The 27,555-nt window shown below is 48.5% G+C and overlaps 1 protein-coding gene across 1 annotated transcript; it reads right to left on the bottom strand.

Moving 5' to 3' along the window:
* Positions 1–64: 64 nt before the first annotated feature.
* SUPT6H (SPT6 homolog, histone chaperone and transcription elongation factor) lies at positions 65–27,502 on the bottom strand. Its single transcript, XM_036395020.2, is given in 38 exon segments — positions 65–1,963; positions 2,118–2,299; positions 3,493–3,659; positions 3,748–3,825; positions 4,214–4,326; positions 4,783–4,907; positions 5,020–5,133; positions 5,363–5,601; positions 5,735–5,930; positions 6,977–7,117; positions 7,864–8,006; positions 8,639–8,786; positions 9,223–9,430; positions 10,397–10,524; positions 11,145–11,312; positions 11,617–11,754; positions 12,157–12,292; positions 12,421–12,497; positions 12,594–12,637; positions 12,640–12,710; positions 12,789–12,928; positions 13,133–13,328; positions 13,774–13,928; positions 14,317–14,467; positions 14,569–14,698; positions 14,860–14,958; positions 15,526–15,677; positions 16,307–16,449; positions 16,914–17,003; positions 17,483–17,596; positions 17,841–17,942; positions 19,116–19,389; positions 19,812–19,896; positions 20,590–20,785; positions 21,299–21,369; positions 21,523–21,675; positions 22,122–22,253; positions 27,325–27,502. Coding segments are annotated over 37 exon segments (5,163 nt in total). The 5' UTR covers positions 22,231–22,253; positions 27,325–27,502; the 3' UTR covers positions 65–1,776.
* Between the last annotated feature and the right edge of the window lie 53 nt (positions 27,503–27,555).

The following is a 27,555-nucleotide window of genomic DNA, read 5'->3' as shown; positions in this document are numbered from 1 at the left end:
GGCTGCAAAGCCCCTGTGGCAGCCACAGCATCCCGGCAGGAAGCACGGACAGGGGGCACGCGGAGCAGCTTCCCAAAAGTAGAACTTTTATTGACAGCAAGGGAAAACTAAAAACAAAAACAGCCAGAAAGGAGGCAACAACACACAACTAGCCTCCTCTTTCAGGTCCAACCAGTAAGGAGCTGCTCCCAGTCAAATTCCTATCGTACAGTCTCATGAAATAAGAAAATAGCGCCAGGTTCAGCCACCTGTGACTTCGGAGCCGTGGGCCCCAGCCCACGGCTCTCCCCACTGGCCTGGGTGGCTTTGGGAGGAACAGGACCCTGTCAGCCCCTCAGCACTGCAGAGGGGATGGCATTGAAGCCAGGACCTGCATTTCTCTGTGCAAAGAGCTTTGCTTTGTCTCCCGGGTCGCTGCCATTCTTCAGGAGCATTTACATGCAAAGAAGAGCTTTGTTTCCTAAGATCTGCTGTTCCTGCTCATTTCCTAGCAAAGGAGGCTGACCAGGAGCACTGGGAAGGAACAAAGACTCTGCTTCCATAGAAAATCCCTACTAACAAAGCAGGAGAGGGGAGAGTGTGTGCAGCAGGAACTTTCCCTCTCAGAAATGTCTCTCCTCTGTGGGCAATCCCACACTGGGCTGCTTCTTTATTCAATTTATCCCTCTCCCAGTGTCTCTCCCTATCCCACAGCCACAGGGAGTTGCCCCCGATGTCAGTGTGATGTCTCCATGTGGTGCATCCATAACAGAACCTTATTTGTTAACAACAGAAATCAGCTTCTCTGCGAAACTTGCAGCACACAGAGGGCAACACCAAGCAACAAAGGCAGGAGGAGCATCGACTTCCACCAAGCAACTCTGCTCTGAGCAAATCCTAAGGGAAGGGCAGGGTGCAGGCAGAAAACCTCTGAGCTAGCATTCAGTAAAAACTCTATTTATTCACCCCTCTTGGTTACAGCTGGGCAGGGGAAGGGGTACAGAGGAGGAGGCCATGCACTCCGGGCTGCTCCGTGCTGCTTTATCCCACATGTCTGTCTGGGGAAGCTGCCGCGGGCTGGCGCTTTATTTCGCAGTCTGATTAAAAAAACATAATCAAAACTAAATAAATATTGTTCCAAAAGAAGCCAAAGAGGAGAGAGCAAGCCTTTGGTACAACAGCTGCATCTCCAGCAAGACCCCGAGCTGCTGTGCTGGACCCCTCCAGACAGAGCTGGGGTTGGCACAGGCTCTGCTGAGCCCGTCACGCATGAAACACATGGAGCAAACAACAACAGGAACTTTGTGAGAACTCTGGTTCGTTTGTCACAACCCCCACGACTTTGCTTTGTGGTCTCGGGAGGAGGGGAGGTGACAGTCAGGGTTTGGGAGAATCCAAAGGAAACAGGCTCACTCCAGGGCAATGCACTTTCAGCTCCATTTGCTTCCCAGTCTTTGGGGTGAAAGCAGAGTGCTGTGCATGTACAAGGACAGACTCCTTTGACCTCATGTTTGCTTTGCTAAGTTCCCAAAGGTGCCTCAAAACCGGAGCCTAGGACGCAGAGGCCGATGCAGTGTTCCTTTCTATGATATATTTTTCTTATATATAGTATATATTTTTAAACCAGCCCTGCCAAGTCTATTCTCTCGCTCAGGTGCACATCACCAAGAGTCATTTCCCACCATCCCACGACGTATAAAACAGGAGTTATGTGTCTAAGGGGAAGTCGCTTCCTATTGTTCCCTCTCCTTCCCCCTTGCTGGGAGAGAAGGGAGTGGAGGTGTCGGGTGTCAGGTCCTATCGATCCATCTCATCCAGGAGAGGCGTGGCGTCCCCGGCGATGGACATGGGCGTGCTCTCGATCATGGGGCTGGGAGAGGGCCGAGGGGTCAACCTCTGCTTCTGTTTCCTCCGCTCAGCCTCCTTCTCCTGCAGCCACTGCTCGGCCATCTTGCCCCAGTCGATGGCAGCATGGGTGTTGGTCCTGCAAGGACACGGGGACAACGTGAGAAGTGACAAGGAAACTTCCCCGCCCTCCCTCCCTGCCCGTGGGGAAATAACCCCATCACGCTGCTTCCAAAAAAACCAAGAACAGCAATGGAGACAGGACAGGGATAGGAGCACTCAGAGCTACTCACTTTGGCTGCTGCCTCTGCCTGGAGCTGGATGAGGGCTGTGACTGGGACTGGGTGGACTGGGGTGTGGTGTTGGCCTGCAGCTGGTACTGGGGTGTGGTGATGGGCTGGCTGGGAGTAGTGTAGGAGTAGCTGGGGGTCATCAGAGGGGTGGCCACTGGCTGCTGTGCTGGAGTTGTGAACACCTGTGGAGAGGGAGTAGAGGCTGTCAGGGGACAGAGGGTGGACCTTGCCAGGCTGGGGGGGTTCTGCACTGCCCTGCTCGCCCAGGAGGGTGCCCACCCTCACTCTGCATGCCCCCAGCCCTGCTGAGCACAGCACATTTGCTCCCCTGAGAGCTGGGCCAGCACAGCCTGCCCTCCTTGCTCAGCCCAAGGGGAGATGCTGGAGCCAAGCAAAGGCAAGGGACACCACAAACACTTGGGGCAAGCCAGCAGCAATGACATCCTGCAGCAGGCACAAAGAACAGATAAATTCTTCCTCTGCAGGCTGCAGAGAAAGTGCAGCAGCTCCTAGGATGGCTCCCTCCCACAACCCAAGCCAGCTGGCTTCTTGTCCCATGAAGAACTTAGTGCCTTTGCCTCCCGGTGTTCACCTCCCTTTTTTTTCAGATGTCTTGATGATTAATACATCGAGTTTATCCACAGTCCCTGCCTATCCTCAGCTCAGCACTTACTGTGCCAAACTTCCTGAAAGCCTCCCAAGGAGGATCACTCCTCCCTGCAAGCCTTGTCTTGCAGCATCTCTTCTTAGGGTGCAACAGCTGGGTGTGCTTTTTGCACCCTGGGTGTGTTTTTTGCACCCAGGCTCCTCAGTCCTTCTGCAGCTGGAATTTGCCTTGGTGCCAGCTGGGAGCTTGCAGAGTGGGCTGGGAGCAGGCACACATCAAGAAAGGCTTCACCATGAGCCAAAACTGTCCAATTCCATCTTACTCCCTGCAAAGCCCCTGGGTGTTGGGTCAGGCTGAGGTGTTCCCCCTGGTGCAGCTCAGAGATTAGTGCTGAGCTGAAAAGCCCTGCAAACTCAGCGCATACCTTCCCAGCTAATCTCCTCCACTGGCAGCTCACGTTGCCAATTCAGGGGCACAATCAGAAGGTTGTGTGCCCTCACTGCTGGATCCCCCCTCTCCACCCTGCCACATTCCTTGGGGTCCAGAGCAGTTTGCTCCTTGCTCCAACTCTCCCCGGAGCAGGGCTGTGTTACGCGCCTCATTTCTCCAGTCACGGGAGGCAAAAGGAAACCTGGTTCAAGAATCCAGCCTGTGCAGCACCACAGGGACAAAACCAGGACTGAGGGACCCCAGGCAGTGAGGGATTCCTTGGGCTCCCAGTGGTTTTAGCAGCAAGGAGAAGCCAGCAGAAATTGAAGTGACACGTACGTGATACGCGCTGCTGCCGCCTCCGCTGCCTCCGTAGCCGTACTGGCTGGAGCCCCACTGTGCTGGGGTGGCATTTGGGTTCTGTCCCTGGCCTGTCACAGCAGCAATGGCACTGAACATCTGGGAGGTCATGTTCTGTGGCAGAGCATTCACTGCACGTGTCAGGTCTGCAAGGGAGACACGCTGCATTAGGAAAAGTGGAGCCTGGAGGAGCAGCTCACATCCCAATCCCAACTGGGAATGGCTTGCACTGACCTGCCAGGTTGATGTTAGCTGGAGTAGCATTAATGGAGGCTGGAGTCCTGGTCCGACTGCTGCTGCTGGGGGTGATACCTGTGTAAAATACCAAGAGGTTGATTAATTCTCCTGGAGGAGCAGCCATTGGTCTGAAATTCAGGATTGGAAGTTGTTCTGGCACGATGGTTTGCTACCAGGGAATGGTGTGTGCTGGATTGTATGGTGGGGGAGACAAAGGAGAGGAAAGGGACTGGTCCTGACTTTGCTGCACAGCCCACTTGATGAAAGATTAACTATCAGGAGAGCTCTCAGTGGGTTGGTGCATGGAGCCAAACATTTCAAGCATTGCTCAGAAACTTCCCACACACAGAAAAACCCTAGGACACATTTCTGGGACAAGGGAAATGGAACTGTCCTTTAATAACTGTCCCTGCTATTGTCTGACAAATGAACGGCTGAGGCACTGAAGTTTTAAGCTGCTCACCTGGAACAGGGTCCTGATAATGATCCTTAAACCATCGGAAAAGTCCATTCACAGTAGGGAAGACTTGGCCCCGGTAGCGGAATCCCTCTGGAGTCACTGTCACATACTCTATCCTGGGAGAGCAGGGACAGTGTGAGACATCATGTGCCAGCCACTCACAGCCAGGTCACACTCAGAACAGGCATGGACTACAACCACAGCCTGATAATGAACAGATAGATCCACCTAAGGTACTTTATCTTCAAACAATTGCTTCAAACTACCCTGCCTTTCCATGAAAAAATCTGCTTTTCCATGAAAAACCCATCCCTCCCTGCCTACGCTCCCACAACACCCACAGCACAGGGCAGTGCTGCTCGTGGCAGCCAGATGGTTAAGAAACATGGGAGTCTCCTGGGTGAGATTTACTGCTAGAATTGGGTCCTCCACTGTCAGGAGGCCAAATCCTGGCAAAGAGGAGGCGTGATTTACAGGGATTTTGACAGAGCTGGAAGAAAAACTGGCAGCAGTCAGCTGAGGTTTGATACTGGGAGTACTCAGTGCAGATGCTGGGCTTGCCTCTCACTTACCTTGGTTTGCCTCGAGGCTGATATCCCAAGAGGAATTTACCAGGTAGGTCTTTACAGGCACTAATAAAGTATGGAATAAATGTTGGCTTCTCTTTCTTGGTCTTTATCAGCAGCTCTTCCAGCTTCTAATTAGAGAGAAAAAGAAGATAAATGCTCCAGGGGAGCCCACATTTTCAGCAGCACACAGAGCCCATGGATATCCTCCTAAGCAGTTACCACATCCTGGGATTGTCTCACCTTCTTGTCTCCACCATTGCAGTCCTGATAGTATTTGTGGTTCAACAGGTCTCTGGCAAAAGAAGCCATTGGCTGGACATAACGAGCAACAATTTCATCCAGGTCTTCAAACTCCTTTGAACAAACACATATAAAGAGGTATTTAGGGTGTATTTGGTCATACACTCTGCACAGCAAGGCTTGAGGGGAAAAAAAAAAAGACAAATATTGTCTAAGGATCCAGAGAATGTACTGGAAGAGTGTGAAAAGACAAGAGTGTGAAAGCAGCTACAAGGACAGAAGGGCTGTGTCATCTTGTAAAATACATCATTCCCTTTCCCAGGCATGCTCTGCAGGGCTTTACCTCTGTGTTGATCCAGAGCATGGAGCCCAGGCTGAAGGCATTCTCCTTGCCCTCCTCCCGGACATCCACGTGCTGGTAGATGCCATCGTTGACCTTCCAGGTGACAGTCAGGTGGTTCTCCCCTTTGCTGCTCGGCCGGATGATCACATCCCCTTGGTCCATGGTCTCCATCATCTTCTCTGCTTGCTTGAAGCTGATGTTGTGGAATGATGGGTGAGCAATTACCCTCTTGATGTACGCTGGGGAACAAAGGGAATGTTCAGCCTTCCAAGAGGAACTGCTTTCATGCAACTGTACCTAATTGTGCTGATTGTCCTGGAGCAGCCTGGGGAGGCTGGAATTACAAGGGAGAGAGAAATGAAGAGAACTCACTTGTCCTCTGCTGCTTTCTTTTCATGTCTTCTTCCTGTTTGTGGTCTGCTGCCTCAGAGTCGAAGTCGTAGTAGGTGTCTTTGGGCAGTTTCCACTCGTTGTTCTTGTCCATCAGGTCTGAGGTCCTGCAGGTCAGGTCTGCACTGAACTTCTCGATGTCAATCTTCATGATGCGGCAGTGGACGGTCATTCCCACCTGCAGAGGAGGTGCAGCCAAGGTGAGCGGCAGGTTTGGCTGATACACCAGAATCCCTGTGCTACAGAACAATCCATGTGGGATCCTGCTGGCACTGAGGAGGTACAAATCACCTCAGCTATTTCAGACTGATACAACCTTTAAAAGTGATCTTTCTACACAAACTGGAAGTCAACTGATCCCAAAAATTACCAGAATCAAAAGAGACTGAGGGGGAAAATGGGCAGTTCTCCACACTGGTCACATCCAGAGAACTGCACATCTGGAGGGTCAGGACCTTTTCTATTTGAAATATCTTTCACAATGGGAGTAGCAAAACTGGACTTCAAGATGTGCAAGAAAGCAGTTATATGTATTCAGAAGCAGACACCCAAAGGACTGCTCTAATAAAATGTGAGGCAGAAAATCCCCCCACAAAAACTGCAATGTCTTAGCTCAGTTAACCATAATGAAGTTAATTAATAATTCTTTAAAGAAATGCTGAGACCTCTGAGCTTACAGGATTATCCATCACCTGCATGGCCTGCTGGGGACCCCAAAAGACAGCAAAGATGTTAAACCACTATTTTATTATGTGATAAAAAGGTGTTGTTCCATTTCTTTAAGAACTCTGTCCTGAGCAGGACCAGTAACTCTGATGACCTCCACAAATTAATGGAGAGGGAAGAAAAAGCTATAAGAAGGAAAATGACCTTTGCCTGTCCAAAAGCAGTTCTGTGAACTCTTTAGAAAGCCAGAAACAAAGGGCAGCTCTGCATTAGAAAGCCTTCTGGTCTCCTAAACCCAGACTCCAGCCAGACAACAATAAATCCTCCTGCAGCACAATGTGTTAACTGATTAACAGGGTCCCACCAGCTGCCAAGGGAGATTTGCACTGTGGGACAAGGACACTAACCAGAACCTGAACTTCCTGCTGATTTAAAGTCCTTACATGAAAATAAGGTCAGAAAAGTCATTTAAGAACAGTGTTATTAACCAAACTCTGAAGAGAGAACTCAGGTTCTTCCAGCTCTCGCTGGGAGTGTGAAAATCCACTGCTTTCATACCTTCACCCTTTCTTCTGGCCTCTTGACCACCTTGTCACTAAGAAATTTTGTTGGGATGAAGCCAGCAACACCATTATCCAGACGTGTCTTCACTCCAATGGCCTGACCTGGGCAGGAACCGCTGTCAAAATGGTTCCAAACCTTGAGCAAGGCAAAAGCAAATAAATCATTCAGCATGGAAACAAAATAGCCCCAGCAGCTCATACTCAAAACAAGTCCAAAAGCTGTGTCAGCAAAGTGGTGCAGCCAGCAGAGACTTGTGGAAGGGCAGGGGACAGAAGACTTCAACAAATGCTACCCAGTAATGCAATCTTCCTCCTCCGGTTCTGCTCAGCTTATGGGACATTGCAACCAGGAAGGTCAGAACATTTTTAGACCCTGAACAGCAGCCTGTAGCCAGGGCTGGTCTCTAATGAACACTATAGGGGTTTAAAGTCATGGATTACCCAGCCTGGAATTCACAGTGTTTAGAAGGGACCTAAAGTACAGCTGCATTAAGCAGCAGGTGGTCCAGATAAGTTCTTAAAATTGAGAAGGTGGCAGAGCCTTCTGTTCTCAGTGTCACAGGCAATTTCTCTGCATACATAAAACACAATCCCAGACCACAAACAAGAACGCTTTATGTGTCTGCAAAGAACTGGTCAGCTTAGCCCCAGGTCCATTTCACTCTAAAAGCCATAATGCAGCCATAAAAGACCTGTCAAATCTATACTGAAGCAATTAGTCAGAAGTGCAACAGATTTTATTTACAGCCAAAAGCCACATCAGGTTGGGATCCTGGGGCACTGCAGACACAATCTTGGCTCTGATTCCTTGTCTCCCAAAAACCCTACACAACACTTCTGCTGATAGCAGCCCCCTGAGAAAGGCAGGAGAAGCAGCCCCACCTCACTGAGCTCTGGGAAGTTGTCCTGCTGGCAGAAGGGGCACTGCCAAAGGCCAGTTTCATCATTCCGTATCGCCTGGTCGTAGCTCTCTCCCTGTGGGCGCCTGTGGGCAATCCCAGTCACATTGCAGATGATCATTTTACCTGTGGGGTGATGGGAGAGGGGAAGGAAAGAATGAAAACCTGCAGAGCTGGGCAGTTCCCTCCATCTAAGGTTGTTATTCATGCATGAAGGTGTTAGGAGGTCACACAAGTACTTGAAAAGCTGCTTCACACTCCACCACAGCACTGTCCCAGCATCACGCTTGTCACAGACATGTTTTATGAAAAATAATTTCCTTAGGATTTTTTCTCCTGAGAAGCTGAGAGGCCTCAGGAACAAAATGTAAACAATGGTTACCTGCTGCTGTGGAATGCAACAGGTGCATCTGTGATTGGTCTCATGTGGTTGTTTCTAATTAATGGCCAATCACAGTCCAGCTGTCTGGACTGTCTCGGTCAGTCACAAGCCTTTGCTATCATTCTTTTTCTATTCTTAGCTAGTCTTCTGATGAAATCCTTTCTTCTATTCTTTTAGTATAGTTTTAATATAATATATATCCTAAAATAATAAATCAAGCCTTCTGAAACATGGAGTCAACATTCTCATCTCTTCCCTCATCCTAAGACCCCTGCGAACACCATCACACACACTCACTAAGATCCCTTTGCCCCACCTTCACACATCCTGTGTCAACTCAGGAGGACAGAAAGCAGGGATGTGAACAGGGATGTACCTATGTAAAATGTCTCTGGAGTTTCTTTGGTCAGCATATTGAAGACCTCCTCTGTGTTGGGAGAACGGTACGGGGTTCTCAGGTCCTTGTATCTGCAGCTTAGCTCAGCTCGAATGTCATACAAAGTGATGTGCTTGTCACCATAGCCCTGTGTGGGATTCAGAGGTTATAAAGGCATGAGCAGCAGGAAGAAGGTCAGTAGGGAATCCAGTGTAAGTTTTGGAAGAACACAAGCAAATTATGAAATAGCAAATTTAAAAAAGGGAAGTGCAGCAGGTACTAACAAATGGTGAAACTCGGTCACAGGATGTTGAGGAGGTCAAAAGGACAAACATATTTAGAAGAAACTTCAGGGAGAAGAGCTTAAATGGTTAATTACTGTTCCCTGCCCCAAGTGTACTTTCTGCAAGCATTTACTGCATGCCATTGTCAGACGCTGACTGCTCATTGTGGCCATTTATACATTTTACGACAGCACAGCTAATGCCCAGCTCCCAAAAAGGATAAAGCTATAAAACATGAGAATCTCAGCTGGGCAGCAGAGCTTCTCCTCTGTTTCTCAGCACCAGGAACCCCCAGTGCACCTGTCTTTCCAGTTCTTCAGCAAAGGCATCGAGATCCAGGTCCTTCAGGCGCTCGGGGTTTTCCAGGATCTCCTCCAGAGCTCCTGCAGGATTTGCATCCTCAGCTGACTCATCATATTCCAGGGCATCCACTGCCATTTTCCTGGCCCATTCATAGGTTTCAGGATGGACCCTAGAGCCATCTAAGACTTCAATGTAGGAATCAGTGCTGAAACAAAACCAATGTTCAGATCAGGGCTCTGAGCTGTTCCTGCAGCTCAGTGATCAAGCACATTGTTGAGCAGCACTGCTGCCCTCCATGGAACAAAGCACTCCAAAAAGGACACTGAATTATTCATTGCTAAACCAACAGGAGCCAAGGCAAGACCTGGCAAACTCCAGTCTGCAGTTCCAAAGACCATCCAGGTATTTTGGATGCTGGGTGGATTTGATCCCTGCACACTACAGCTGCTCTGTGAACACAGAGCTCTCCGAGTTCCTCTCCTCACACAGATTCAGTGTTGCCAATGAGCTGCTTGGATGGGCTACACTGTTCCCCCAGCAGCTCTGGGATTTGTATCCTGCAAGAATCAAGGGATCTAGCAGGGTTGGATCATTCAGTGTAGGGATTCATCCCGGTGTTCTTTCTCACATTGCTTTTCAAAGGCAAAAAAACCTGGAGAAAGCATGTTTCTAGTCAGAAACAAGGTTACAGCTGTCCTCAAAACACCTCTTGTGCAGTTACCAGTAACTTAATGCTCTATAAACTTCCCAGTACTACTATTGGTTTAAGAGGAAGACAAATTGCTGAGTTATTTCTCAAGTGTTTGAAACTTTAGAAAAATAAAATACTCTGGAAGGACCAGGCAGAAATTAAGCTGAAGTGCCCATGGGTTACTGATGACTCCATGACAACTATTTTAGGGAACAATTGGTTTTAGTTTAGTTCCTCTTGACCACAAAGAGTCCTTCACACCAGAACAAACCATATAATTAATTTTCTGCAGTTCACACTGCTGCTGTGCAAGTTTAGCTGCCTGTAAGAATCAGATTAATAACCAGCAATACCTGAACTTGGCCTAAAATCAGAGGGGCCACACAGAAACTCTGGGGAACACTGACTCAGGGAAGGTCACTGTGTCACCCTGTCACTCACACTGACCTCCCAGGACATCAAATACAACCCAATACCCACCTATCACCCAGTGATGCTGTGTCAATTTTGATGAAGCCAGCACAGTTGATAAACACTTTGGGTCCCATGTGACACATCGTAACCAGCTGGGTCCTGTTCTCCAGACGGGTGTTGTTTTGCTTTAAGATCTGCAGAGAGAGGCAAGAATAAAAACCTTGAGAGAGGCAAGAGTATAAACCCTGCTATTCAAACACAATATTGCCCAGAGGTTGTGGACTTCCTATCCCTGGAATTGTTCAAGGCCAGGCTGGATGGGGCTCTGAGTAACCTGCTTTAGTGGAAGATGTCTGCGGCCATGGCCAGGGGTTGGAATTAGATGATCTTTAAGATCCCTTTCAACCCAAATTGTTTTTGTCTGGGAAAAAAAGCAGAGGATTCACACTGCAGTGTTTAAAGCATCTGACACACGCCCATCACAGCTCTTAAGCTGTTGCTCCCTGCCAGTGTCTCAACATTGTGTGAGAGATGATGATTCCACATCATCAAGGCTCCAACTCTCACGAAAAGCTTTGGCTTCTTGCCTCGTGTTTTCTACACTGTGGAGGTGTCTTGACACTCTGACAGCACATCCATTCCTGTGGGTTTGGGAGCTGGCTGGGATTGATGGATATGCTGAGCTGTTTGTGTTTCTCAAGGACACAAGTCCACATGTAGCTTCGGGGCAAGGCACGGTGAGGTAAAAACACATCAACAGAGCTGTCAGCTGGTGATGTGCTGCTTTTGCAGGCAGGCCCAGAAGCCTCCATACCTTCAGCAGGTGAGTGCCTTTGCGTGGTCCCAGGCCACACACGTACTGCAGCAGAGCCTGGCTGTGGGGGTGAGCAATGGCCCTGTTCACATCCACCCCCACCTCGTTCACACGGTTGATGAATTCGCAGTAGAGCGCGTTCAGCAGCTCCTCCTTCACCACGTGCTCCTGGCAGAGAGAAGAGGTGTTAGCCCTGGAAAAGATGGGTCTGTGCAACCCTCTGCCACGAGCCAAACACAACACACTGGCACCCAGGAGCTGTGTTGCACCTCAGCTACCCCTGAGAACAGCCTAAAGGCTTATGAGAAAGAAGCAAAAAAAAAAAAAAGGAAGGTACTATGTAGCCTGAATATGGCACAGAACAGGCAGAACTTGCACAAGTTTAACCTGGAAACCTTTTCTTTGAAAGCAAACCCTCACAGGCTGCTTTCTCTTGCAGAGAAGGATCTTTCTTGCCCAAGGAAAAATTTACCTGCAGAGGGTGGAGTTTCAGGCAGAGAATATCCTCATCAGAGCTGCAGACCTGGGCAAACTCAATGAGGGGGTCCTGGATGCGGCGAGCGAGGGACACAGCCTGGCGCAGCAGAGGGGGGTAATCCCGGAATTCATTCTGCAACAGGACACAGAACCAGGGAAAAACCCTCGTGGTGCTTTCACACTTTGTGCCACAAGCAGCAAAGACACTTCAGACAGGGACTGCAGCAAGGAAGCACTTGGTGCTCACGGCAAAAAAAGCTGAGGTCAAAGGGTCCCAGGAGCTCTTATGCAATTAGTAATGGAACAATCTCACTAATTTCCAACTACATCAATATCCACTTTGTGCATCTGCTGGTGCTGATCTCTTCAGGGAAGCCTAAGATGTTTTGCCTTGATCCAAAGATCAGTACGTGACTGTCCAGATGGATCATACGAGACAGAGGATGATGTAAGGCTAGCACAACAAATGGAGGATGACACAGCATGAATGAGCAACAGACTAAGGGAGGGACTAAGGGAGTAGCAGAAGGTTCACCTCAGACTTCTTGCTGTTCATGTAGAGGATGGCCAGTTCATTGTCCACCAGCTCCACTCCAATTGAGGACAGCTGCTGCCCTTGGTCCAGCTCATGAACAATTCTCTTTACATCCTCCATCAGCATCTGAGCATCCCTAGGGAGACACAACCAAGAGAACTGAGGTGAGAGCATAGAGCTGGGTCCTGGAAACAGTGAAATATAAACAGGCACAAGGGAAGGACTGCAAAGAGACTGGCAAGTGGAAGCAGCACAAAGACTGACCTGTTCTCGCCTGCAATTGTCACCACGTGAGGCTTCTTGTTCAGGAGGAATTTTTTCAATGTTTCAATATCCTGGGCCTGGAAAGGAAAGTAGAAAATCAGAGCAGAACAGCTAGAGGGTTTCTGTTCTGGGCTACCTACATTCCTCTTAGTGACAGCTGCACCAAGGCTCACCTTTTTTTCCCTCTCCTCCTCACGCCAGGCATTCCTTCTTTTGTGAAATGTGGCAGTCGGAGGAAATCTGTGACCTCACCCTCTCCGTTAACGAGGGCACAAAACACAGGGTGGTCCCTGTCAAACAGAGATCACTCAGACATGGAAGACTGCTGAAGCTGGACATGCATCCAGACACCATTCCCTCCCTCCTACCTGGCTGATGAAAAGGCAATGCCCAGCACCCGGATCCCCTTCCCTTGGTTCTCATCCATGAAATCATCGTCTTCCTCCACCTGCTGATCTGGCCTGTATGCAGCAACCTTCAGCCAGTTGTACAGTTTGCGGCTGCAAGCCTGGGAGAGCAGAGAAAGGACAAAGAGGAGTGAGAAAATCCACTGCAGGGGCCTGGCCTAACCCTCCTCTGGAAGAGAGGTTGAACCCAATTCAACCCCTGCCTCTTTCTCCTCCCCAAGAACTTGTGTATGAGCTGTCAGCAGCTATCCCCAGAACACTGCAGGGCTGCCAGTGTTTGTAAGCCCAGCTCTGCCTCATCTCACCTTGAGGACATACTCCTTGGCCTCCACTAAGAGCTTGTTCTTTAATTCTTTGGCCATCTGCACGTAGAGGAACTGGTTGAGGGAGCGCTCGATGGCCATGGTGCGCTGCCGGTTCCACTCCTGCACCTGGTGACTGAACTCGTCCCGGTAATAGAACTGCTTGATTTCCTCAAAGTACGTCTGGTCACTGCCATAACTGCAGGAAAGGAGAAGAGGAGATACAGAAAGGCTCCAGACACCTGCATGGCAGATTCAGATTCAGGTAGCTGCTTGGAAAAATTAGGGAAGAGCCAACCCTCCCATCCAATGCTGCTTTAGCTGCTGAAGTGTTGTTGTAGAGAGATCACAGCCATACTACACAGTGTGGCCACTCAGATGTGCAGGGAAGGAACTAAGTTGGCTGGGAAACAAGCATCATCTACAAAAATCCCAAGGTTTCAGAGTTTGCTTTCAAGTGAGTAAGACACATGTTTGCTAAAGTTCCCAACAAGGTGGTGAAAAAAGCAAGACCCTGAGAGGCTGCTTGACTTTGAGGTGCAGGAAACTACCAGGCCATAACTTTCAGGTTACAGAGGTGCTCAAAAAGCACTGCATGAATGAGCTCTACCAAGCCAGGGATGGCACAGCCAGTGGGAACTCACCCCTCTACTCCTTTCATGTCAATGCTGATATCTATGGTGAGCAGTGCCTCATCCTCTGCCAGGCTCATTTTCAGGAACTGGTCATCTCTCAGCTCCTTCACAGGCTTGTTCTTCATGTATTTAAAGGAATAGGCATAGTGGGCTTCATCAATATCCTGGGAAAGAGGAGAGACAGTCAGCATGCACACAGGGCATTCATGAAGAAAGATCCTTCTGTATGCCACAGCAGACAATGGTTTTTATTCAATACCCCCTCAGCCCTATGCCTGCCAGTCTACATTTCCTGCCCCAGCAGGACACAGTGAAATTGCTTCCCAGTCCCAGAGAAACAGAGACTGTTTCAATAATTGAAGGCAACATCTCATCTGGTAAAATGCTGAGACTAAAAATGCAGCACACTGCTGAGCTGGGCTCTGCAACAGCCCAGCTCAGTGCTGCTCTGAGATTTATTCAGAGTTGCCACTGACATGGGAGAACAAGCATTTGTATGTTATTTAGATCCTTCCCTGAACTGACCCACAGAGTCAGAGCTCCCTTCCTTACCTTCTTCCCCTTTTTGGTTGGTGTAATGTTGATTTTAGCTCGTTCTTGGAAAGTCTGCCTCAGGACCTGTCTGACCAGGGGCTCCCTGGCGATCTGCAAAGCCACCATGTACCGAGCTCCTTCCAGCACTGCTTCTGGGCTTGGGAATTGACTGCAGGCAAAAAGGCAACGTGAAGCCTTAGAAGAATGTCCCCAGATCCCCTCACTTGTGTTACATCCACAGTAACCCCACAGAGACCCCCCCACACTGACCTACACACATAATCCTTGGCCAGCTCCAGGGGCTCTGCAGGGAACTGCTCTGTCTCATGACGCTGGTAACTGTCTCGGAGATTCTCTCCAAACTGCTCAGGTGTCAGACCAAATTTCTTAGCCAAGCCATCTGGTAAAAGAAAAAAACCAAACAAAATGCAATGAGGACATGGGTATTGTAGTTAATAGTGAGCAAAACCACCAGTCTTCCTTCCACAGGTGAGTCACAGCACCCTGCAGAGCATGTGGGCCAGGCCACTGCAGGCTCAGCAGGACAGAGCAGAGCCTTACCCAGCCCAGCTGCCTGGCAGATGGTGTACATATCCCTTCGGGAAGCCTGCTTCAGCTCAGGCCCCTTCTGCTCATCATCCTCTGCATCCTCCCCTTCACCTGCAGGAAGGATACATTACAGAGGCATCTAGACAGCTGGAGCATGTCAGAAGCACAATAAAGAGATTAAACACAACCTACACTGTACAACAGAGCCCCTAAACCCCACAAAGGCATCTCAAAGGTAACAGTGGCCTTAAAATTATTCAGGGTTGGAAAAACACTATCTTCAGTGTCACTCTTGCAGTTTTAATAGGAATATCTCTGGGTTACACATCAGAACACACATCAAGTTTGCTGATGCCACCCCTGACACAAGGGGTGGCATTCATAATCTACTGGGAAGCACTTTGTGTGGCAAACCTTAAACATCTTCAAAGGTGCCTGAAAGACCTGGAACTAACTTGAGATAGAATGACCAGCAGAGATGCATTGTGCATTTGGAAAGCACTTTGTGTGGCAAAGCTTAAACATTTTCAAAGGTGTCTTAAAGACCAGGAACTAACTTGAGATAGAATGACCAGCAGAGATGCATTGTGCATTTCAATAAACTTTCTTCCTATTCTTTCAAACCAGGATTTTCAAGCAGCCCACAAGGAGAAAACTATCAAATGTGGGGAGACAAACCTTCCTCTTCTTCACCATCCTCCCGGATACGCTTTTGCTTTTTGCGAGCAGCCTTGGCAGCATTCTGCATCTTGGGAATGTCTCTGCCATAGTACAGCAGGAAGTGATTGTACACATCCTTCAGCTCGTCCATGGACTGCACGTCCTTCAGCCTACAGAAAGCCAGCATGTTACACCCTGCCTGCAGCTAGGTCATACTCAGAACACTCAAGGAACCTGCTCTGACTCAGGTCAGGCAGAAGAAGAGCCCTTGCATTCAGCTCCCAAAAGAATTTTAAGTATTTCTCATTATTGGCTTTGTGGGTGCTCTGCAGTGGCCTGTTATTGCCATATTTTCTGAAAAATTTCTTCACCAGGATTTCTTCTCCTGGAAAGCTAGGAAGCTTCAGCTTCTCTATTTTCTTCTGGAATGTGATTTGAAGAATTATTTGCTCAACATGTGAATTGTTTTTGATTAATGACTAATCACAGACAGCTGTGTTGGACTCTCTGAATCTGTCACAAGAATTTATTATTCATTCTTGTCTAGCCTTCTGGTGTCTCCTTTCTATTTCTTTAGTATAGTTTTAGTATATAATTTTCTTTTAATATAATATATATCATAAAATAATAAATCAATCTTCTAAGAATTTGAAGTCAATTCTCATCTTTCACCTTGTCCTAAGACCCACAACACAACAACAATTAATAACCACAGCGGCCAGAGTGCCTGTGCTGTTTGGGCAAGTCCATGGACATTTTAAGTAATTTTGGAATGAATGTACAAGTCCTGGCACCCTACCTCTCCATGTCAGTAGTATCCAGGGCCCTTATTCCATCAGCCAAGGGCTTGTCTGGGTCAGCAGAGATTTGCTCATACTGGTAGGCCTGCATCTTCTCAAACAGTCGAGTCAGGTTCTGCTTGCGGATCTTCAGCTGGGTCCACTGACACAGGAGCAAAAGAATTCCAGTGAAACACCCCATTGCAGTGTGTTACCTCTCTCCTCCCTTCCCAAGCAGGGACTTCCAGGATTTTGGGATATTTGTCATCTCAAAATGATCATTAAAATTGTCATCCACAGCCAAAGCCAAATGTGACATGTGGCAGGTCTCATCTCAGAGATGTATTATAATAACAGAAAAAACCAAAATTCAGGTTTGGATCTGATAGCAGACAAGCAACCTGCACTGCTGGCAGGAAATCTCACTACACAAAAGGAACTCAGTGAAGGAGAAGGATTTTTTGGAATCCTCTTTTGTCAGATAACCCTTTACTATCATACAACAGCAAAAATGCAAAAAAACATGGGTAAAAGCCCCAAACACGGCCAAAACAAACTGCTGAAAGTATCAGGCTAGGTAGGAGGACAAATGTTGATGTGAGAACCAGAAATGAAAATATTCCTCACCTTCTCATCCCACTGCCAGACCCTCCACAGGTCATTGATGTGTAGTTCTGGCTCCACATACTCCTTTCTGTAGAAGGCAATGAATGGGACCTGGGGCAGAAATGAGACTCATCAGCCCTGATCAGGGGACTGGGCTGTTCCTGGCAGCCAGGAGCCCAGACAGAGCTCCTGCTCCATGTGGAACAGCCAACTAATGAGGCAACTCTTACTCCACCAAAGAATACCTCACATAGGCCAAAAAACTTCTGCAACATCAGGGAACACCTCAGAGAACAGACTGGATGGACCAAGCAAGGCTCAAGAGCAATTCCCTCACCTCATTCAGCCTCAATTTGTCCACAATCAGGGAAAAATAATGACAGCAGCTCTGCCAAACAGGCCTTAAAAACGTGCATTGCCACAGCTCACATAAAATTGCAGTTCCTGATGGAACATCATTTCATCACAGGAGAGGCAACCAGGGATGGTAACTCAGCCCCTTCTGTGTGCCCTAAATGTTTCCAGCAGCCCTGCTAATCCTGTCAGGAAAAGGAGACAGACCTTGGTAACTATGAAAAGTTGTAAATTACCTCAAAATGCTGATTTCTCATGAAATTCAGGGCTTCTTTAATCTTCTGGATGGTGCTGGGCCCCTTGCGGCCAAAGCTGCTGGCTTGTCCACGGTCAAGGTAGTCAGAAGTTTCCTGAAAAGGACACACATTGTGTTCACTCTGCTCCTGAGCTGAACCTCTAAAAGAGAGCCCCAGGTTGAGGCTGAGAAATTGTGGTTCTTTCAACTTTTTTTGTTCTTTTTTGCTCTGTTTCATGGATGCAGAAACAAAGACACACACATCAAATGACCTGCTCAAAACCAGAAACGAAGGTGGGACTGGGCACCACGTTCCTATCAGGAGAGCCCTGGAACAAGTCCCAGGCACAGTCCTTTACCTGCAAGGAGATGGTGGGAGTTGCAAAGGCATTCCTATAAATCCAGTCAGCTTCTTCCTCCAGCTCATCATCTTCAGCACTCTTCACTGGGATGGATCTCAGCTGGGAAGAGACAACACCATGAGCACAGGCACGTGCAACACCAGGGCTTGCATTGTTATGTTTCTAAGAAGCCTGGAAATTATTGTTTTGAGTTACAGGTTACCTCTGGGGACCCCCACCTATGGGGTGCCAAGGATATCACTTCAATGTCTGCACCTTCTGAGCACACAGGAAACTGCATCAGCTTTACACTAGATAAAGGCAGCTACAATCCTGTCAAAGGCTTGTGGAAAGGCCTGCAATGGTGCAAAGTCTGCTGTGAAAATCAAGTGAGGACATCTTCATTTCCCACCAGACACCCAAATTTTCTGCAGTTACATCCTCTGCTCCAATTTATCTGTGCCTTGCTACCACTTTGTGGCTGCAGCCACAGAATAACAAAAGCTAAAGCAGTTCCAAAGCCTCTCTGGGCACTCAGTCTCAGCCACTTCTCTTTCAGAGGTGCTGCTCTAATCACCACTGACATCCATGAAGATGACAATATGTGTGAACAGGTTACCTACAGCCACCATCACAAGACAGCATTTCCTTTTGTGGCACAGACTGGCATGGAGAAAAAAGTTCCTTTGGAAAACTGGCAGCTTCACACATGCCATTTCAGAGAAGGGTAATAAACCTCTGCACAGAATTACACTAATATACACTAAAGAGAGATGGATTTTTCAGTGAAAATCTGAATATAGTGTAAAATTAAGACAAAAATATGAGACACCAGAAGGATTCCTCACAGCACAAACAGCACCTTGTACTGAGAGCAGTGTAAGTCTCATCACCTTCAGTAAAGCTGGTTACAGCAGTTGTGTGTTGGCTGGCATACAGGTAAGCTAGAAACCTTCCCATGTCTTCTCTGGCACTGCATCTTGCTCTCCATATATCCAGCTCAACGATTGCTACCATCACCCAGCACAAAGCCATCTCAGCAGAGCCCAAGCCCTGCACTTCAGCAGTGCAACACTGGCACCCAGTGGCCACAGGGAAGCTGTAACTGGAGCTAAACCCAGATTCACACAGGTACAACAGCTCCCATGTCACTGATATTTCTGAATGCAGTTTTAGCCTGTACATTTGACAGATAAGGTCATCAAAGTGGGGAAAAGATATTCCAAAATCCATCCAGCAGCTTGCCAGCCTGCAGGTCCCAAGCCTGGGAGCCAAAACGCTTTTCTGCCTCACCTGGAACCTCTCAGGCATGTCTGTCATGCGGATCTCGTTGTCCTGGTCTGTGAGGTGGCTGCTCTCCAGCTCACTGGGCTCATACATCTCGAAGATGCTGCGGCGGCTGACGCGTTTCTTGGCCGCCTTCTTGGGCCGCACGCGCGTCTCCCCTTCTGCCTCCTCATCCTCGTACTCGTACTCCTCCTCCATCTCCTCATCATACTCGTTGTACTTCTCAAACTCATCGTAGTCAAAGTCCACGCCAAAGATTTCCTGGGCTTCCTGCAGAGCACTGGAAAACAAAAAAACAAAACCAAAACAAACGTGTTGTTCAGCCCCACAGTGCACGGAACAGTTCGCAGAATATCTTTACAGCAACACAAAGTCTAAGCTTTAGTTTTCCACCCAGGCTAAAAAATCATGGACAAGTACTCCATGATTGGAGTTTTAACTCTGAGCTTTACTGTAAATATTTCTCTTAAGGGCCTGGTTTTGGTATCCCTTTAAAAAAATCCAGGGGAAAAGGGAAAAAAGGAAGGAGCCACACATTTCAGAAATCACACACTAAAAGCTCTGTGTCTAAATTTACCAGGTTTCTTCTGGGAAAAAGACCAGCAGTACCCAACCACAAGCTGAATCACTCTGCAGTTGCAAGATCCAAATAAGCTGAGCACTATTTTCAAGGCTCCAGGCCAACTACCAATCAATACTTACGCATCTGTGTATCCTGGAAGCTTCTTTCTCCATTTTGGCTTCTTCAGAGGTTGTCCATCATCATCCACAATGAAGTCATCAATGTCTGGACATTGAGAAACAATTTAGTGATCAGAAAATTCACATATAGAACTGGTACCTCTGACAAAGCTCAGCCAGTGCAACTATGAGCCTCCACCACAGACTTAGGCTGCTGCTGGCTGTCAGATTGCCCAGCTCCCCACAGCATCTCCTACAGCAATCTCACACAGTCCAGGAGCCTGAACCACAGTAACAAGCTGGAACAAACTTCCAGACAAACTTCCAGGCAAAGCCATCTGAATTGCAGCTCAGTGCACTGAAAATACAGTCAGGAAAGGCCTGGCTACTTTGGACAGTAGAAAGAATTCTTGAAACTTTTTTGGTAAGGTAGCAGCAGTGAGAGGCTGATGCTGAAGAGAGGCAGGGCAGGCATGTATTGTGCTATGAGGTATTAAACATTGCCTTGAGTGCCTTCCTCTGAAGCATTTTCATTTTTGAGGCAGCTTAGGGGAGGTGTTCAAGACTTCAGCACACATTATGTGCTCCTGCACAAAGTGGTTCAGACAGACAAACCAAACCTAGGAATATTCACCCAGAAATATTTAATTCTAAGGACTGCACTAATCAGAACAATAAGAGCTTCACCATGACAGGGTCACAGCCTTTTAGATACTTCTACTTCAGAGAAAGTCTGAACTTTGTTCCTGCTCTTTAATCCTAGGACAAACATTGGATGTAACTGACCATCCACACTCACCAGATTCATCTTCCTCCTCCTCCTCTTCCTCTTCCTGTGGAGCAACAGGAGCTTCCACAGCTTCCCCTCCTTCCTCGCCTTCGCCATCCTGAAAGATTTCTTCAGCAATGGCTTCCTTTTCGTGCTCTTCCTTTCCATAATCTTCTGCTTCATCATCCTCATCATCAGACATTTTTCGCACACGCCTGAATTTTTGCTGCAAGGACAATTCCATGTTAGTGCTCACAACCCCTGGCTCAACACTGCACTTCCTCTGCAGGCACCTGGGAGGGAGCAGGATGGAGCCCAGGCACACAGGGGAGAGGAGCCACCCCCTTGGGAGCTGTGTCACTTGCATGCTGTCACCACCAGTGCTGGCCTGGTTGATGAGACTCTAATGTTTCAGAAAGAGCTTTAGAGCCCATAACAGCCTGTGCTGACCTTGAGGTTGGCACCACACAGGGATGGAAGATGAGACTGTCCTGAAGAGGTGGAAAGGGAGGAGCACAGCAGACTTTAGGCACCAGAAAAAAGTTTTGCAAACTCTGGGAAGCCAGGTCCCAGTCGCTTGGGCAGGGACAGATCCCGCTTCCTTCAAGCACTCAGCTCTCCCTTTCCAAGAGGGCAGGAGCTGGTGTGAGGCACTGTCTGCTCATGCCAGGCTGGAGCCCACCCTCCCCTGTGCTAGAACACCCCACACCATTAACAGCAGCATGGGAACACAACTCACTCTTTTGACTTTAACGCCCAAGTTTTCTTCAATGAGGTCAAAGTCATCATCCTCCAGGCGGTCATCAAAAGCTAGAGAAGACAGCAGAGCCAAGTTACACTCTCCCTTTGCTAATCTGGGAATGCACTCACCCAAAAGGGTACAGCTCGCACAGACCAGGGCAGAGGGTGCTCTCTGCCAGCATTACCCCATGCCCTGCTAGTACCAAGCATGACAAAACTCACTGCGCTTTCTCTTTTTGTGGCCAACGTCATCCTCAGAGTCTCCAGAGTCACTGGCTTCCTCTTCCTCTTCCTCATCATCATCATCATTAATGAATCCTTTCAGGTTCCCCTGCTCATCCTGATCATCGAGGTTCAGCTCCTCTTCTTCTTCATCTGGGATGAAGAGCAGCACATGTTAGACACTTACTGGTTATCCACTGGGACCTGTGCAAGCAGCATCTTCCTCCACACCATCCACACAGAGTTTTAACTGAACACTCTTACTGACACAGAACCCAGCCAGCTGCTCCTGCCAGATCCCCACTTCTTGTCTCGTGCTCTCTTTGCAGAGGGAACAGGTGGAGTGGTCACACTGGGAGAATTCCTCTGCTTTTACCATTTACTATCAAACTGTGTGACTGCAAGTCCCATGAGGGTGAAGCAGCGTATTTTTATTGCCAATTATAAATAGCACTTGGAGCACTTGGAGGAAAGGAAGCACTCAAACAGCTGAGATTATTGACTACAGATGGCCCTGCTGTTATAGCACAGTTATTGCTCCATCTGCAGAGCCACAGAATGCAGAACAGCAATGAACACAGACCATTCAGCAAACTCACCATCCTCATCTTCCTCTACAAACTTCTTGGTTACTCTGGGTACAACCTCCCCATCCTGGTTGTACTCCTCCTCTGACTCCTCTGCTTCGCTCTCCACAAAGTCAGACATGGCTGCAACCTCTCAGACAGCAGCTGGGGAAAGAGGAAACATCCCTGGCATCAGCTGAGCAAGCAGAATACAAGCACTTCCCCCTTCAGGTTTTGGAGAGAAGGCAGCTAAAGCAAGAAGGGTTTCAAATTAGCTACAGAGGCCCTGAATTACCCAGTGTCCACCTTGCCTGGACATCCCTGTCACCAGAGATTAGGCAGCAGCCAAGAGCTGCCAGCTCCTGCCAGCCCATGTCTGGGTGAGGAGGGCAGGGCTGTCACAGCAGCACCCGTGGCTCCTGTAACGTGCACACAGCCAGAGCCTCCGGCCCATCCACGCCCTCCCACGCGCTGGGAAGGCTCCCACTGATGCTGCACGGTGCCAGGCATACAGCCCAGCTAATTAGGATCTTAATATGATTAATCCTCACTCACTTAATGAAGCCAGGCTGACCCTGGAAAGGGTTTTGACTGAGCCACAATCACCATCTGTAAGCAACGCTGCAGAGCCCCCAGAGCAAACTGGGGAGGGGTCTGGGGGTCCTGGGCTGGGGCAGGGGGTTTGTGGCTGCCCACAAACCAGACCACAGCCAGGATGTTCCATGCCAGGGGCCTCCATCCAGAGTTGAGGAAGCAACAAGAAAACTACAAAACCTGTGTGTTTTTCATATCCAGAACCTTTTGTTTGATGTTTTTCCCAACTGGAGTTTCTGGACACAACATAAATCAAGCTTGGCACAAAGGAAAGTGTTTGCCAAGTTCTGTTTCTCTGACCCTTCCACTTCTGGTGGTTACAAAACTCATTGATATTTTTGAAATTTTCAAAGGAAGTTTTTTTTTTTTACCTCCCTTTTATATACATCAAAACAACTGAACCTTACAAGAGTCAGCTATGAGGAAAACCAAATGAACTCCTCAAATGGCTGAGAGGATGAAAATGCCAGCCCAGGAAGAAGTACAGGCCTTTGGGAGGGAGCAGTACAAAAAGCAGTTCAGAGGTGTCAGATCTAAAGCCAAAACCTCCATGTTATATCACATCTGATGTAATTCAACACACAAACATGCAAAAACAGCAGAGGAAAAAAAGATGAGAAAAGAATTCCATATGGCAGGGAATGACACCTAAACAAACATGCTTTAAAACATTCCCATAATCATTTCCCCACTGCAAACAACCCACTGAAGGAAATCAGTCCCATACAGAACAACCTGATCAAGGCTTTGCCATGACACTTCTCGTGTGCAGGATTTCTTGTTCTGCCCCAAGATCCACACATCTGCCGCACAAACACAACAACTTGGAGAAAAAACAGGGACTTAGTGCTCAGTCAGAGTTAAAAGGCCCAAGGCTGATCTTGGATGATCTTTTAAGTCTTAAAATGCGAGCAGCTCCAAAAGAATGTGTCATCCATATCTCATTAAAGAAAACCCACAACAAAGATGGGGGGAAGACCTCAGCCAGATTTCAGACACGAGTGGAGAGAGCAGCTCACACTCCTTGGCTGCAGAATATGTGGCTGTGGCCAACTTCTATGCAGGATGCTCCAGACAAGCAGAAATCACAGCAGGCCAAGGCTACTGCTCTGGTTCAGTGTGGGATCCCCATCCTCAAGAGAGCACTTCAGAAGTTAAACACTTGTATTTAAGTAACCCTCTCAGAAATACCACCTCAGAGGGCAGCACTGATGCCAGCTAAATGTGTGTTCCTGATGCAAATGGAACTGATGAATCATGTGAGTACACATAATACAGAAACAGGGATTATGTTTATCAGCCTGTCTATGAATATTCTGCCAACTTCACGCTTTCTCACCAATCCTCCTGCTCCAGGTATTCACCAGGGTGTATTAACATACACAAACCTGCAGGCTGAGTGGCTTTTCCTAGAGCATTTCCAAGTCTAATAACCTCGTTTATCTCCTGCCCATGATCAATACACAAACCCACCTGGTCAAAGCACCACATCCAATTTCACCATTCTCTGCCAGTGAAGTGTTTAACTCATGATTCCAACTTTCTTCCTCATCACTTGCCCTAAAATTTACTGGTAATTTTAGTCCATGGAATTCAAATTTGTCTGGACACAGGGAACAAATAGTACTCGAGAAAACCATCTTATTTAATGATCCAGCCAAGCAGGTTCCACACAAGCCAACCACCCACAAACCCAGGTGCTTTCAGCTCCAGCAAAATTCACCTCAGGACAGCACGGATGTCATTTAATATGGAAAAGAGATGCAATATATTAAATCAGATATTGATTAAAGGTGCCTCTCCCACCCTCTGTGCCAGGGAAGTGGGCAGAGGTGCAGAGGCAGAACTTGGTGTGGTCACACAGGGAGAGACCTGAGGAGGGTTTAAAGACTCTGGACCAAGGAGTGTTGGGCCAGCCCAGCTGTTCTGATCAGGAGTGTCTGCACTTTGCTCAGCTCAAGGGCACAGTGGCACTGATCCAGAGTCCACAAGCACCTTTTAACTGGGACCATTGCGTTCTGATCAGGGCAGGACCAAGATGGACATTGGCTGCAGACTCTGTGAGGTGAGGCAGGGCCTTTACAACAAATGCTGCTTTGTGAGAGCCTGAGGATTTCAGAAATCATTCACACATCCAGTGTGAACAGAAAACATGGACATTGGGAATAGAAATGTCCCTCAAGAGCTTCACCTGAGCAGGTGTGGGGTGAGGGAAAGCAGAAACATCTGACACTCTCCCAGCTTCAGGGACGCCATCGAAGGCAGGAAACTTCAGTGGTGCTCAGAGAATAACCAAGCAGTGTCCTCAGAGCAAGATGTATTTATTATTCAGCAATCAACCTCAGGATAGCAGTGTGAATACATAAACCAACAAAGCCAGGCGCTCACCTTGGCTTTAGGACACCATGGGTGCAGCAGAGACAGCCCTTGACTTCTCCTCATCCTTTGTGGAAGAAACTACACCAATCCCACATTAACACGTGTTTTGTGTGGTTTTTTTTTTTTTTTGGAGGGGAGAGTGCTTGGGCAGGGATGGTTCTAACCTCTGCCACTTCATGATTCAACTCACAGTCCATTAAGGATCACACAGATCCAGGGAACCACAATGCCAAAGCCAGCACTGACCATCAGCTCTCATGGTCACATTTCAAAGGGTCAAACTGCAGAGGATTCAGAAAGCTCTGTGAGAATAAAAGAGCTGGGGAACTCGACTCAAAATGCAGAGCCTAAGGAAGCCAAATCTATTAATTCTGTCAATTAAATGCTCATGAAATTAATTTTAGCACAGTCCAAGTACATCCACTGCAGTCCAAGACTGACAACAAATGTCTGACTGGGAAAAACCCAAATGAACTGCAGAGATACCCCCTGAAGCTCTCAGTGAATTTCTCAGTTAAATCATTATCAGTATTCTTAAATTAAAAAAAAAAAAAAACAAGCCATGGTTGACCTGCAATGTGTGGATTTAACACCAATAATAAGCAATGATCTTTAGGCTATGTCCCACCACAGAACTCAGACAAAATCATTTTGGCATCTTTTAATTTGAAGCTTATAAACCTAACAGAAACATCCCTGTGAAGCACTGCAAGGCACTCCTACCATGAGAAACTACCCTCACAGGCTCCTCAATGCTGAGCTCTTCCTCACAGGCATTTCTTGGTATCCACATGGACTTCTGACGGCCACTGGGGCCTGCCAGCCCTGATATCAGCAATATATCACTTTATATTTAGCTTTAACAGCTGTTTTTCAGATTTCTGAAGTCTGCATCTGAACCTGACACTCCCACCCTGCTCAGTGGGAGGAACACAGGGGGAAGTGATGACTGGGGACCAATGATGGGGAAAGTCCAGGCAGCCACCACAGCCCAGGAACTTCCCATACCTGCTTTGTTGGTTTTGATGCTGCTGCTGGTCCCACCGCCCCCGATGCTATCAGGTGGCAGCACGTCCTGTGGCAGGGTGACACATTTAATAGCACGTTGTGTGACAAAACGCTTCCGCCTGTTTATTTTAGCCCTGCTGCATCACAATTTCCGGTCAGAAACAGAAAACTGATGCTCCCTCCTTGCTTTCTCTGACCTGCCCATGACTTCGTGCACCTGGATCCTATCTCCTATCAGCAAGCTTCTCCTCTAAGGTGAGGACACAAAGGCTTTGCTTGCCCAAAAACCTGCTCTGCTCCTGTGTTTTCCAGCGCTCCCTTTTTGGGATGGTCTAACCAGAACTGCCAGGACACAAACTGCCAACCATTTACTCAGCAGCATAACAATGTTTTCTATTTCATTCTCTCCTCCTTTAAAGTAATTTCAAAATATCCCTCTTAGGCTACAATGGGGTGTTGAAGTCGTTTTAAAAGAAAAAATTGTTGAGACACCTACTGCTCTTCCCTGAATAAGAAGAGCTGATGTAGAGCCAATTTTGTGATGTTTGTTACTTTCCTTACACCTTCTGCCATATCTTATTTACCACACTAGCACTCCCACCCAGTGTTATCTGGCCTCTATAACCTCACAATTTAGTTATCCTAAATAATTTAGGAGTAACCTTCCTTCTCCACATCATTGTATTCAGGGAAAAAAAAAATAAAAAAAGCAGCAGAGATGACTATGAAACTCTGCAATATCGTCACTCCACTATGAGTGCCAATCAAAGGCTTGATACCTTTCAGTCATTTATTAAACCCAAAAGGGCCTTCCCAGGCCCTTGGCTTTTCAGGGAGCACCTCGAGAGAAGTTTGGAAAACCTAATGCGGAGGTCTGGGAATCACACCGGCGGAGCAGAGATCCGGGAATCACACCCACAGCGCAGGGAGATCCAGGACCACCAGTGTGGCGAGAAACGAAGGTCAGACTCTTTTCTCCGCTCCAAGAAAAGCCCCCCGATGCTCCCCACGCCATCGCCTCACACCCACAGCTCTCCCCACCCACCGTGCCAGCGCTACCCCGCTGCAGCAGGGGCGGCGGCTGCGGCACCTCCCGGCCCTGGGGGAGCCTCCCCCGACCCCGGCCACCGCCCGGCCTCCCCCGGGCCCTGCCCGCCGCCACCCCGGGAGGCTCCAGCCCCACCCACGCCCACCACCGGAGCGGCCGCCGCCGCCTCTCCCCGCACCGGGGCCCGCGGCGCAGCCCGACACCAACCTCGGGCACGTCCCTGCCGCCTCCACCGGGGCTCGGAGCCGCCGCGGCGCCGGGTCGGGCGTGACACCCGGGCCGGGACAAACACAGGTTCGCCCTTGTCCCAGTAAGGGACCCCTGTTCACCGCCGCCCTGCCGGGCCCGGCGCGGCCTTACCCGAGGGGCCGAGGGAAAATGGAGGCGGTGGCGGCGGCGGCGAGCGCGGGGGGCGGAGCGGGCCAGCCGCGACCTCCC

This window comes from Molothrus ater, chromosome 21, assembly GCF_012460135.2.
Source record: "Molothrus ater isolate BHLD 08-10-18 breed brown headed cowbird chromosome 21, BPBGC_Mater_1.1, whole genome shotgun sequence".
NCBI classification, from domain to species: Eukaryota; Metazoa; Chordata; class Aves; order Passeriformes; family Icteridae; genus Molothrus; species Molothrus ater.
This window is presented reverse-complemented; position numbering and strand designations above follow the sequence as displayed.